Below are 14,836 nucleotides of genomic sequence, written 5' to 3' on the forward strand. Positions count from 1 at the left end.
GGACTAGGCTGGCTAACAGGCTCATTCCCACTGCTAAATTATTAAAGCCCAAGGGTTCAGGAACATCCACATGTTTTTGCACTCGTCATATTTTATTTCATAGTAGTCATGGGGAGAGAATTAATTATTTACAATGCCGGGTCCCCAGATATTTCTGAATGGTTCGTTTTTGCTGGCAGCTATAGATGATTGGTTAACCTTCCCTTGTTCTATTGCCAGAGGTTTCACTCCCACACAGAGTAACTGTTTACAGTATATACAGTACAATACTAGCCTCTCTCTGCTTGTTTCTTTGCCAGGTGTGGTACTGCATTGTTTTTCATCACTGTGAATATAATTTGATATGTATAGCTCAATCCTTGGTTACTCATGAGAATGTTACAAAACTTTGAATGTGTTTTTTGACAGATTTTTCTCTTTATTTCCTCCATTCAGATCACCTGACTATGGCTCCACATATGAACGAATGAACGACAAAGTCGGATCCAAGATTGTCCTGAGTTACCTCTACGTCTGTCCAACCAACAAGAGAAAGGTGAGACGTCATGTTAAAATGTTTTGATTTCATTCCATTTACTTCCATTTCATGTTTCTATGTTCTTTTTCCTTTTCTTAAAAGGTGGAATTTGTAAAATGCTCCTCTGTTGTCAGGTGTGGTTCCAAAGCAGGAGGTGGTGGTGATGTTACACTAGGGCTTCAGCCATTAATGTGTTTCCAAGACAACGCTTCCTCTTCAGGGCAGACTGGATAATCTATTAGTGTTTGCATGGACAGCAAAACTCTGATTAACACAGCAGTCTGAATAAAACACTGCCATGTAAAAAGCATGTTCTGATTATCTTAACCTAAATAAGGTCATACTCAGAATGAGCAATAATTCAATACGAAAATGTGGAGTGTTCCAATGTTAGTTGGATTATGTAGACATGTACACACCTTGTTTGAATTGTAACATCTTATTGACGTCTTCACAGCATTTTGCAACATTAACATGTCTGTTTGACTTCAGACTATGCTCTGTAACATACAATAGGGAATATGAAAACTCAAGCAAATATGGTACCTGTTCACCGACTATACTCACAAGAAGACTTGGCATTATGTCCAGGTGATTACATTTACTACTACATTATTACAATGGGATAGAAACCTCAGAGTTTTCCAACATAAGTATTGTAAATAATTGGATTTAACTTGTTGGACTTGGGAGTCCCACCTGTATGTGTGTATGTATGAACCAGATGAAGCCTGTGTATCTTGTTAACATACTAATTATTACTTATTACATATTATATTGTTAAATGCATCTTATTAGCACTTAATACAACATATTTTTGAGAGAATCTATTCAGAATGCAGACTCCTACTTTTTTTTCTTTTTACATGTGCAGGAGTTAAGCAAAGTGGAAGTCACTGAAATTCTTTAGTAAATGGAAAAAGCATTATGTTTGACTGATTATCTGGGCTGCTGAAATTAATTAATTAAGATAGATTTATCATGTTTACATGAAAAATACAGATTATTTAACAGGTAATCCTAATCCACAGTTATTTATGTATGTATCATGCTTCAGCCGTTATTTGAATGTTAATATTTATTTAGAAACAAATGTTTTTTTTATACTTAGACATCCAGAGCCGAGTTCATTCTGTCCTGTCGGAGGATTTCTCCAGCAACCAACTGTTAAAACGTATTAAACCAGGTTAACATTGACAGAAGAAGGCACTATTAGTGACCAACCATCTGCCAGTGTCGTTGATCTGCCTGACAGCTATGTCAAATAAATGGTATTCTTTTCTGATAGCTTTGTCAAACTAATTCTATAATTTTCTGGCATATGAACTTATTAGTTAAACAATCAGTCAATCAAACTTTGTTTGTGTAGCACATTTCATATAGGTTAGTGTTGTTCAAAGTCTTTCAGAGTGGATCGATGAGCCACGACAAAACAAATACAAATAAATACAATGGAATACTAATATACCTGTTAAGTGCACATTTAACTTTTATGTTGTAAACTGTGCTAGTAACTGATCACCTTGAACAATATTCCCAGTGGTGGATCATTTACTCTGGTTCACAACTCACTGTGCCAGGCAGTAAATCTGATTTGCCCCCTTGTGGTGAACTTCACCCTTGTGCTGCTCTGAGCAACAATTTGATAGACGGAAATGGAAGTGTAGCCAAGAAGTCAGAGTGCAGGAAGCAGTTAGGTTACAGTAGGAGTCTGGCCTCTGTCTGCAGACGAGACTGCCACAAGGCCTTTCTGTGTCAATATGTTCCTAGTGCTGTACCATTGAAAATAATTATTTTGTATTGAATCATACTAATTAACCTTGGTTTCATCAACTTCCCTCTGCTAATTACACTGCATTGTATGCATATGGAGTAGATGCAATTTACAAATCTGTTCCTCTGGTAAAGGCAGAGCAGTAGACATTGATGTTATAGTTGTACAAAGAGCTTGACATGACAATTAGATGTAATTATTACTTAGTACTACTGCTGCAACAAGTCATTCAGTGAATATTTCCATCATGTCCAAGATGAAGTGTCTTAAGAGTCTAAGTCGGTGTAGTGTGGGCAAAAGAAACTGGGATTACAAAGTCATCATGTTCAATTAACATTATATTTAAAAAAACATGAGGATATAAACATTATTCTTACAAAAGTAGTGGATATTACTTTAAACTATACTGCAACTAATATATATTTTAGTAGTAAGACATGTACATTTGCTTATTATTCACTTAATCAGTCAGTCGTGTGGCAGCAGTCTAATGTGCTAATTCATAAAGATACAAGGAGGAGCTTTAGGCAATGATCATGAATCCACGGACCCAACCTGCCATATGTCAACAGTGCTGACTGTTGCTGCTGCTGCTGCTGGCGGGGGTGTAATGGTGTGTGGAATATTTCCTTGGCACACAGCTTATACCAAACAATCATGGTTTGGACAGTTCATTGTTGCTGACAATGTTAATCTCTTTATAGACACAGTTAAACATGTTTGATTCCAGCAATACAATGCTCAATGTCACAATGTCAAATTCTTGTCACAGTGGTTTCTTTGACGTGACAATGAGTTCAGGGAACTTCAGCGGAACGTGTAGAACCTTAAGGATGTGATAGACCTGGATGAACATGACTGTGCAGCAGACAGATCTGCAGAAATGATGTGTTGCAGTCAGGTCAACATGGAGCAAAATGTCAGAGGAACGTTTCCAACATCTTGCAGAGTCCAGCCACATAGAACTGAGGCTGCTTATGAGAGTCAAGGGAGGAAGGACCCAGTATTACAATGGTGTTCCCAATAAAGTGCTTGAATGAGTGCAAATGATCCGATGAGCAGTTAAACGACAACTATATAACTTATTATGGCTCTTCTAAATGGAAACATATCTTACAAATGAAACATTCACAAATTATAAAATGTACTCATGCTTAATTCAGTACACACAGAGATTTTATACAGTTTTATTTGTTCTGTTATGACCAGTGCTTCAGATTATGGTTGCTGCTGTTGTCTAATGTAATCATAAGGAAGACACCACCGTATATATACCACATCTCTGTGAGGTCACTGCCTCATGACAAGAGACTGAGTCCAGTGCTTTCAGCTACAACAAAATAAACTAAGAAGTAAGTTGACAGGAGAGGAACTTATCTACTTGTGATTCCAGAATTAAGTTTTTCTGCTGACAATAGACCTTTTCACGAAGCATATTTTTAAATGACTAAATCAATCAATAAAGAGTATCAAGTTTATATACAATTACTTTATATACGATGAGATTTTCATGTTGTCACGGTTTTGACCATATCCACTTGCTCAGTATGAAAAAAGCAGATTGAACAGAATGACAAACAGACAAATATTTTGTTGGAATACTGTAGTTAAATACTGTAGGAAGATATTCATATATATAACTATTAATAACCTTTAATATCATCCAGTAGTTGAACAATCGTTACAAATAAAAAGATTAAGGTGCCAAACACAAATGTTTTGTCTAAAAAAAGATAATCTAAGACACTCACTTATTTTAAGGGTGTATAGTTTACTTAGTTACTTAAAGGTCCAGTGTGTAAGATTTAGGTGAAAGGGATCTATTGGCAGAAATTTAATGTAGAATAATCCTCATGATGTTTTCACTAGTTTGTTTCATCTAAATTGTATGAATTGTAGTTTTCTTTACCCCAGAAAAGACCCTTTATATTTAAATACTTTATATTTACATCGAGGGGACCCTCTCTATGGAGGCCGCCATGTTTTTTACATTAGTCCAGACTGAACAAACTAAACACCTTTTGAGTTTTTATGACAATTAAAGGCTACCACAGGTTCTTTTTCATGTTTGGAAGGAGAGGGTGAGGTGAGGGGTGTTCAGCTGCAACATGCAACTTCAACACTAGATATCACTAAATTCTACACACTGTACCTTTAAAGAGACACAATCTATATGATCTAAATACCTGAAAAATATAATATCAAGAGGAAAATCAAATGTACATTCAAGGTACTGAAGGTCTACTCAACAGAGCAACTGAGTTAACATTTATAAATATTCAGGTTTGGTGGAAATCAGCATCTTTTCAAAATGTCAGCATCGGCATGCATGTTCACAAGTGCTGCACAGATTCAGAGGATATTTGTCAACTTTATGTGCCAGGTTGCAAGTCTGGAAGATTAATGTGAACACGTTGAACGACCTAATAACTCCTCAAAATGTATGTGCACATTTGCAATCCTCCTTGTGCCGGTTGCATCCTCGAGCAGACCTTCTGCCCTTGTATTTCTGAATGACCGCTGGTATAATAAGAGTGACACATGTTTTAAATAGCACATCTAAGATGGAGGAGCCTCTGTCTGGCATCACTACATCACCAGAAAGGTACTTTCTCCACATCTGCCTCTGAGCAAGAGAACTTAACATAACAAGTCTACAAGGAGCAATTGCATCTAAATACTTAAAGAGCATTGCTAGAATAATAATAGTTGTATGACCTGCCTCTCGAGTCTAGATGATTCAGGTGCTGTTGGGAAATGTAACCCTGCAGCAGTGAGGCATTGTGCTTCTCTGGCTGCCAAGAATTGTTGATCCTCACTGTGTGTAACTAGTAGGAAAGGAATCTGCTCCCTGCACCCTCAGGGACAAATCAAATGGTTCTACAAGATCAAGCTAGAGTGGATTCAACTAAAGCGTCATCACGGTCATCAATAGTTGATCCATTATATACATACACGTTTTCTTTATAGAACTGCTGCAGATATTTGATATGATCAAACAAGACAATGCACGACACAGAGCTAGTGTCTCTCTCCATAAAGGCATAATCAAGGCCCCCCCCCCCCCCACACTGTTTCTCCATCACATAAAAGCTTCCTCTTTTCTCTGAAAGCCACAACTTTAAAACCAATTTATACTTTCACGGTCTGGTCAGCCTCATCAACAGTGGTTTAGTTTAGCATCCAGATTAAAACATAGTAATACTGCTCACAAATAAGATTTAGATAATTTTTTCAAGAACAAGGCCTGCAGTAGTGACTCTGCAAATAATATTTCTGCAATGAATTCAGTCCTGTTTTTGTAAATGCTGTGTGGTTTCAGCAATGAGGAATTCACAGTGACGTGGGAGAATAAAGTGAGAGAGAGTTGGCTGGATGTGTTTACTGTGAGAGTACAATGTAATGTCACCAACTGAGACTATTAACAAGAGTCAAACATAAAGCTTTTAACCAGGAAAAGATTCTTCATTCTTTGGAGGGCGATGAAGAACAAAGAGTGCCTTGCATCCACATTCAGTGCTTGTATGTAGCTGATGATGAGGATCTGGAAGAAAAAGACTAAGGTATCCACAAACTGGATTGATGACACTTTTAAACTGTGGAACATCAGCATAGTTATGTGGTGAACCAGTCATGGTCATGTGACAATAGAGCTAAGAATTTCCCAGCAACCTGACAGGTGCTGAAGTGTAATCTTTGAAAATAAGTGTGTTGTTCAGGTGAAGCTGCCTGGTCAGACACACGTTCAATGAAAAATAAAAAATAATCACTGACAAGATGTTGTGGAGGTGCTCGGGGTTCATCAGCCTCACAAAGACAACGTTCTGACTCTGAATATGTTTGCGTGGACCAGTCACCACATCAGGGTGATGAGCAGAACATGTAGCTGGCAGAAGGCCATAGCAGGAACACAGACCCTCAGGTTCTCTTTGTTGCTGACACTTTTTATTTTATATTTAAATGATATAAGTTTAGATAAACCTGCTTTAATACCCCCCCAAGGAGCAAAACTGATTAGACTCTACCACGCAACTCACAAAATATATGGGATGTTAACAATACATATGAACAATGTAGTTCTGATTTAGGTTACACCAAAATACATTGAAGATGTTTGATGTTTTCAAAATCCATTTTATAGAGAGAAAAAACATTTTATTGCAGGCATGTTATTGTGTGGTCATCACAGACGAGTAGAAATTCTCATGAGAATATTTTACCCTAATGCTTGACCTCTGGCTCTGCCCATTGGCCAATTCTTTCTCTGCACCTTATCTCTGATCTAATTATTTCGATTTGCCATCCCGTAGATGGATGAAAGTTTGCCTGTATGCCGGCTACATTCCTCCGCTCCCTCCTTGCATCTGAGTGGCCTTATTTAGCGTCTGCCTGTGTTCTACTGGATAAAGAGAGTCTTGGTCCCTAATCACTCACTGTAAGATATCATCGTCTGCTGCTCTTTGAGATATTTCTTTTCAACCCCAATGAAGGAATCGTCCACTGGGGCAATTCTGGAAGCATGTGTAGATTTTTTTCTCTTACAATGTCCATGAAATAAGTCGAAGCTGTGACCTTTAACAATGTCGCATTATAGATTTGAATGATAGTAATGACATTTAGCAGAAAGCATCTAAAAAATGACACCTCACATGAATCATCTTGGCTATATTTTAATGTCTTCTTTTTTTCAGGCCTGGAACGATTTGATTGAGTGCCTGGTAGATTTGGGTTAATTTAAACAGAATAAAGACATGCACGGTGGAAATGCCATTGAAGAAGCAAGACAGAGAAAACATGATAGCTAAATGTGGGTGATTAAGTCCTGATCCATGGTTAATGAGCATATTTCAGCAACAACTCTCTGCTAAAACCTCCTGTCAAAGACAGACTAAGCCGAATTGATCCAGCGCGACGTGATTCATTTGCTGCAGGGTGTCTCTTTCCCTCCGTCTCTGATCCATACCTGCACTTACCTCATGATCCGACAACTACCGACTTCTATCTCTGTGCTGCACAGCTTAGCAACAGGCCGATAAAACACAAAGGTTATCCTTCCAACCTCTATCGATTTAGTATTGTTACCCTCCTCGCTGGCCGGCTTCCTCGCAAGAGCTGAGTGGTTGCTGTGAGGAAAATCTTAATCACCCCTTGCTAATGCTATCGGTCACTGTGATTTTGGAATTGAGTAATTATTGTGTGAGAGTGATTGTTTAAGTAGGCAGGAGAGAAATTGGCTGCTGATCCTATTCCCGCCTCTGTATTAACTTAACATTGGTTGTGGGTTCTTTCTAATCGCAGAGGTGACAGAAAGAAACCAGCTTGTTCCGATAATGCGTGAGGTTGGAGGAATATGTGGCTGTTTTCACACTTGCGTGGCGACAAATCAGTTATGTGGATTTGACGATACATTCTCTGCCCCATTATTAAAAAGAGCACAATGTGAGCCGCACCAATCAAGGCTGGAGAAAGGGTGAACCAGAAGCACTGCAGTTGAAGGTTACACTTACATGGGAAGCATAGAAAAGTGAAGATAACAATCATTGATCAGCACAAAGCTGGTATAGAAAGTAAAGATAGATTTCAATATGAAAACCTACAGTTTAATATACCTCCTGGCAACCTTTCACTGAAACCCCTGACAGTTGGCTCAAAACACGGCAGGGTGAAATGTAATTTCTCATTTATAATAGACTCTGCTTTTACTCTAATTTTATAGAAAATGATTACTATTTAAGAAATGTTAATTAAATCTGACAAGACCCAAAGACACTGGCAGATATCAGGAGGCCTTGGTATTACACAGTGACAGGTAATGAATGGCAAGATTGTTGAGCCCCGGCCAATGAGAAATCCAGGTTGAAATTGTGACACCTGTTTATTGGTGCTTAATGAAAAACAATTTATCTAATCACCACCAGAAAGGGTTCCCACTAAAAGCTCTGGAAAGAGCGTGAGCGTTTCTGTCAGTGACAAATGCGCTGCAGTTTTTCCAATTCAAGCTGAATTGACGAGAGAAAACAACCATTTCGACCACAAGTGCGGGCCACTAGCCACAGTACAACCACACTGTTCGTAGATGTGCGAGCGTTGTAGTTTAAACCAGATTAAAGGCTCCGTTCTACGAGATGAAGATTTAAATCTATATTCAGTCGATTTCTTCATATTAATAATGGAATAAATGACAAAGTGTAATGTGAAGGAATTCAGGCGTAGTAAAGAAACAATAAAGGATTACTTCAGGACAATGCCATTTCCCTCAGCTCTTTTTACTCATTATTTTTGGTCTTTGGGCCAGAAACTGCTCTAATCATCATTGTCTCTTTATTACCTTCCTTTTACCTTCAAAGTGCAGACAGCTGGTTGAAGGAGAGTGAATATTTGAGCGACGTGTGACATGTCGTCTTTGCTGCTTCTCATTCAGCATTATTTACCATGATTACCTATTTCCATTTTCACCTTACATCGAAAACATGTCCCCATTGTTGTATAATGGACAAAAAGGCTTTTCAAAGTTCGATTGTGCCTCTGAAAAAATTAGGAGGAGGCTACGTTGCAGTTGTCTTCAGAGGAAAAACGCAACAGCATCACACATTCCTACGTGTGTCCCAAGATGATACATTTTTACATATAACTAGAAAAGCCTGCTGGCGGCCATTGTGATGGTAGTGAAGTCAGGTGACAAATGTTTGGTGTTTGATATAGAATTTTTTTAACCAGGTCCAGGATTGTTGACTTCACTGGACCCTAATTTCAGCTGACCTGCCTATATGGGGCATCAGATGACATCAGACACATCAGATGGCATTTAAATAATTTTCTACATGCACATAAATTAACAATATTTTGTCTTTTAATTAGATTAATTCCTAAAATATGTCAACATACAGTTACAATAATTACATCAAATTTGTACTTGGTGTACTGTATTAAGTGATAATTTATTGTAAATTATATAAGCCTACTAACAGCTTAACCAGGTAAATGCCATGATAATGGCATTTTATATTTTTATAACCTTTAAACATGAATAAATGTTTTCAGTAGCACTGTCTAATTCAAAAGAATACCACATCCTTAAAATATATTACACACCTATTCAGACACCTCTCCTTTAGTCAAGGGGGAGTTCATTTGATAATTTTATCTCCTTCCACAAAGACTCTAAATGTCATTAGCTGAAAGAAATATGCGTCGTGGAATTCCTGGTCTTATTGAATTCGGTAATAACTGTGATAGCTCTAGCAGAAATATTCCAAGCATGAAATTGAAAGCTTCTACCACTGTGGCACTCTTAAATTTGAAATGAGAATTTTTGTTGGAGGGAGAAATGCAAAGAGATGACACGCTAAAGGACGGGCTGATAAAGAAAATAATGTCCTGTATATGCAGATTTATGCATGGCTGCTTAATCGTGTGTTTTTACAGCCCTTAATTGTCACTAGACTACAAGCTCCATCACCTTTCTGTTATATATAGGGACACACGGTTCCCTGGTTTTCAGCCCACCTTTGCACAATTTTTCACCGCTTGTTTCTAAGAACAGGCTTCTTCTTATTTTGGAGAGATATGATGACATCCCTCCACCGCAGAGAGCACAGACAGAGCCGTGGCTTCAGAGTCGCAGTCATGAAATGAACCTGGAAACATAGCAGAGTTGTTTGCCAAGCTTTAGTCTGACGTGTGCCAAAAGCCACGACTTTTCTGCTGACACTGCTCCTGCCTCTAACGTCTTTCTTCTACCTCCTCTCATCTCCCTATCTTTCCACCTCATTACTCAAATCTCGCCCTTCGAATTCTTTCTTCTCTCATCACGAAAAACTCATACCGACTTGCCTCACATGTGTGCATGTTCTCCTCCTCTTCTTTTTTTCCCCCCCTTCTCCCTGCTCTCAGATTATGGTGTTGACAGATCCGGAGTTTGAGAGCAGCGTACTCATCAGCTCTGATGAGGGAGCCAGTTACCAGAAGTACCGTCTCACATTCTACGTCCTCAGCCTTTTATTCCACCCCACTGAAGAGGACTGGGCCTTGGCCTACAGTCACGACCAGAAGGTGAGTTTTTACGTGGTGTCATCTCCTTTACTGTTCTTGTGTTCCCCGATAGGACCTGTACTTCTATTCATTCTAGATGGTAGAGTATTCAATCATCTTGAATGAGTTTCGCTGAAAAATGGAAATTCTAAAATAGCACTCTGATAGTGCTATCATTATATTTGATTACAAACTTTTTTTTTCTCTCCTGCTACAAACAATATATGACATCCTCCATTGTTCCACATCAAAGCCCCTCTAATAGTAGTGGATAATAAGGGCATGGTTGCTCCATTACAGTCATTTTGCTTTTTTGACCTTTGGAAGCAGCTGCAGTTATTATTTCATCACTGGGTGTTATTTGCATTATGGGGTTTTTTTCTGAAGCAGAGGTTCATGCTATATCCGCCAAAAAGATCAGTCCCTTGATTTGAATCTCAGCCTCCCATTTTCTTCGTCTTCATCATGGTGTCACCTTCACTGTGCTTTGTCGCAGTGTGAGGCTCAGCACACCCTCCTCACACAGTGCTCTAAGATTGTTCCCAGCACAGGTCTGCCATTAAGGTCAATGACACCGACCTGTGAGCCAGTGATTGCCCTTGTCGGTGACAGAGCTTTGAAAAGGTTGTCACTGTGTGAACCTATGACTTACAGTATCTACCGTATAATTCCCCATCAAAGTTGAATGATTACATTTATAAATCAATTTTTTTCCTGATTAATCCAGTGCTTTATATTTGACTTATCCCTTACTCCTCTCGAGATTTACATCAACCTTCTAAATCATATTTCCACACATTAACCATTTGGTCACAGAAAAAAAAATGGATCATGGATCAAAACTTTCATTTTGAGCTCTGCTCCACTTGCTGCAGCATTAAAACTTAGCATGGAAATTCTGCTGCAGCTATTTCAGACTGCGAGACTAACTGTCAAGATGAAGACGGTGGCCAGGTTCAACAAGTCCAGATCTCTGTGAAGTGTGGGTCGGAATGAAGTTAAAAGAGGGAGCTGTCTGCCATCAGCCAAGGTTATGGGCAAAACGTAAAATTATTCTGATAGATTGCAGGGTATAAAAAGCACTCATCAGTCCCTGCTGTTACATTATTCCAAAACACGCTCACTCCCTAATGTTAATTAAAAACAGCCCTCAGCAGCTTACATTATCTATAAGAAATAACACCGTATACAAAATATGAGGTGTGCCTGCCTCACCCATGAAATAGACTCACAAGATCAATGGCGGTAACAGCTATTGATCTCACTGATTAAATACATCTCAGTCATGAGGGCGGGACATACATCAAGCAGCAGGGCCGAAAGTTCAAGTAGGCCAAGGAAAGACGGAGTCTTGGAGTTGGCAGCTCAACATTAACAAGGCAGCGGGGGTCAGTGGGTGCAGTGATCACAGGTATTATGAGGATGTGACTAATGAGACAATAATTTGTGTCATCATTGGGACAAAAGGCTCGGGCATCATTACCACCTGTGCCGGAGTCCCATTCACACACTGCAACACTTCCCCAGGGCGGTTGTTGCAAATACATAACAACAAATGTTCTTCATCCAGTCCATTAAGAGGTAAACACAGATATTGGACGCTTAATTCGGCCTGATTTCCCTCGCAGCCTTGACGCTTCATCTCGACTGTTGTGCCAGCAGTGAGAAGGCTTTAATATGCTCATTTTCAGCTCGCAACTGGCTAACAGTTTTCAGACTGGGTCACTCTGAATTGAATCAGCTGTTAGTTGGTGCTTATCCGTGGCTAAGTGCAGCCCGGGGGACTTGACTTAGAGGCAGGAGCGAAACCCTTTAGTGAGACATCAGAATCCATGTCAGGACAAATAGGCTGGGGTGTTTGTTGTAATTCTTGATTCTCTTTTATGACTTACAAAGACTTTACATTCAGGTTGTTCTCCTCCTAGAGTAAGTAAATGAAGATGTTAGATTTAGAACTCTTAGTGACCTCTCCAGGCTCTTATCTCTTGACTGCGAGGGGTTTGTGGAGACGATTACTCATTGATGTGGTCCCAAGTTGGATTCTGAGAATGAGGCCAGTGTTGCTGCTGCCAACTGAGTGAGTTATGTAAATAGTGTGATACAGATGAATAGCAGAGCGAAGAAGCTCCACACATAAGAGTTGTCTTACTTTATTCCCTGTAAACTGCTTGAGCTCCCAGTAGACGGGGCATTAAGGCATCTTGCCTGAAATCATTTTTTAGACAAAAGCCCAGAGAAGAACAGGCAGTTTTTTTCTAATTTCCTCACTTATTCATGAGAGACCCTTGTGCCCTTTAGTTGATGTGAACACTATAATATTTCTGAAACTGTGTTGGCAGATATTAAGTAGCATCTGAGGGATGGTGCAGGGAAATACATTTCAACAAAAATAAAAAAGAGGATGATAAACACTTATTTCATTTGCTGTGGAACTTAGGGGATTCGAAAACAGAAGGTTTCTATCAAGGCAATAAATATTACGATATGTCTCCCTACGCCTCAGCAAACATGAGACAAAAGGCCATGGCTCTTTAATGGACTCTATAGTGATTAACTCGACCAATAATTGTGTCAGAGATGAATACAGGATGCAACACTGTAATAAAACAAGGTTCAGCCATTAGCGTATGTGATATTCTCACCGATGACAGAATATTATCTTTTTTGTAGATACAATTTGTCAGTAATCATTTTTATCTCTTCTACTATTATTATTATTATTATGATTATTATTATAAGCCTATTCCTGTGTCCATTGTGTTGTAATTAAAAAAGTTTTTAGTATTGCTCATTAATATAGTTAGGAGACGTCTGAGAGAGTAAAAGAAGAAAGGTCAAGATCTTTATTTTTGTCCCTGATAAGAGTCAAGTTCTAAAGACAATTATTCCTTCAATTCACACATAATGGCATTGCATACTTTGTCTGATCCACAACTTGTAGTTCGTATCAAAAGCTTTGTGTTACAAACAGAAAGGACATGCCATACGAGCAGTCTTGGCACTGCTTTTGAAAGAAATTAAATGTTAGCCTGCTAACAATAGAACAATGACAATGCTAATGTCTCGAGATGTTTAACAGGTATCACAATCATAGTTAGCACTTGATAATTAGCCAGGTACATCTGAGGGGTAAATGGATGATGTTTTTCTTACATCAATCCTTCCCATAGTTGTGGAGATATTTAATTTAAAACCAGAAATATCAACCTCATGGTGGCACTAGAGAAATAATTAAGGGATAGTTATTTGAGTAATTTGAGTGCATCATCTTAGAACCATAAAATGTTTTTGTAATCCATGTGGGAGGTCTTTTTGTTTCACTGGATGAGTGAAAACTTTGACCTGCTGGTGGCAAAAGATCATGAGGTTTCTCCTGTGGGGAGGGTTTAGGGATATGTTTTGGACATTTGTACCAGATTCCATGACAATGCATCCAGTAACGTATGAGACATAAAAAAAAATAGTAATAATAATGGCAATTTTGTGGAAGCCCTCAGGCAATCATCAAAGTAATTTGATCTCATCCTCTGGGACCATGAATGACATACTTTCATGAAAATCTATACAGTAATATTAATATTTTTCAGCCATGTCATATTCTTGAAGTATTTAATGATTTGGTGTCAGCTATTCCACAAACAATTCTATGACTGACATATTTTTGTTTTGAACTTAAGTTCTAAAAATGTACCTGTCAAATACCTCTTACAACTTCTCTGCTCAGCCTTTCACAGCCACACATAGACCCGCACAGTGTCTGCTGCAGTCGACCAGCCTGCAGGAACACTAGTTCGGCACTGAAATTCCAAATCCTTGCTTTTACTTTCATCTCAAATAACCAAACTGGCACATTGGAGAAACAGTGTATATATCAACACTGTGAGTGTTGAGTTTAACAAGGACAGAGGCTTTCAAGGTTCAGCTCTAACCTCATAAAGACTTATCCTCATGGAAATGGAGAGCATATTCATTCTGCACCACAACTGCATTACCCTAAGAAAGCACATAGCAAACCCCAGGTCCAGGCAAACATTTAATTTGTGTGTTTGTATTTCCACTGGAGAGGCAGCAATCCATTAAGGCTGAGGCTGCTGTAGCTGGGAGCTGATGTCTCAGTGGCTATGACAATGATATTGCTGTGTCTGAACTGGAACACAGGGGACTCAACCAAAGCTCTGATCTGGCAGCCCAGTACAGACAGAGGGATTAATGTCATTAGTGAGGTGATGGATGGCTCCACATGGAGTAGTGATATTACAATAGATCATGACAAAATGAACATGGAGGGAGCCGTCTTTGACAGGTTCATTCTAGACAGTACAGGAAGTATGCTTAGAAGTGGAAGGAAATGTTTCAAAAAGTATTGGCAGATTAGTTGAGGTCATAATCAGTGTGTGAACACTGTTAAACCAAATAAAAGCATCATTTTGATAAAAGTTGCAAGCAGCACTAAAGGGCCCTTCATCTTTGTTGATGTTGCTAACGCAGACATGATTAGGAACCTTTATGGTGTT

General features: G+C 38.9%; 1 protein-coding gene across 1 annotated transcript in view; it reads left to right on the forward strand.

The window, feature by feature from the left end:
- The window catches only part of sorcs3a (sortilin related VPS10 domain containing receptor 3a), a 198,162-nt gene that overhangs the window by 105,877 nt on the left and 77,449 nt on the right, over positions 1-14,836 (forward strand). The window contains exons 3-4 of the mRNA XM_020083934.2: positions 436-535; positions 10,185-10,343. Coding sequence (XP_019939493.1) covers positions 436-535; positions 10,185-10,343 — 259 coding nt within the window. The remainder of the gene's footprint in view (positions 1-435; positions 536-10,184; positions 10,344-14,836) is intronic.

The sequence above is a fragment of the Paralichthys olivaceus genome, chromosome 8 (genome assembly GCF_024713975.1).
Source record: "Paralichthys olivaceus isolate ysfri-2021 chromosome 8, ASM2471397v2, whole genome shotgun sequence".
Taxonomy (NCBI): Eukaryota; Metazoa; Chordata; class Actinopteri; order Pleuronectiformes; family Paralichthyidae; genus Paralichthys; species Paralichthys olivaceus.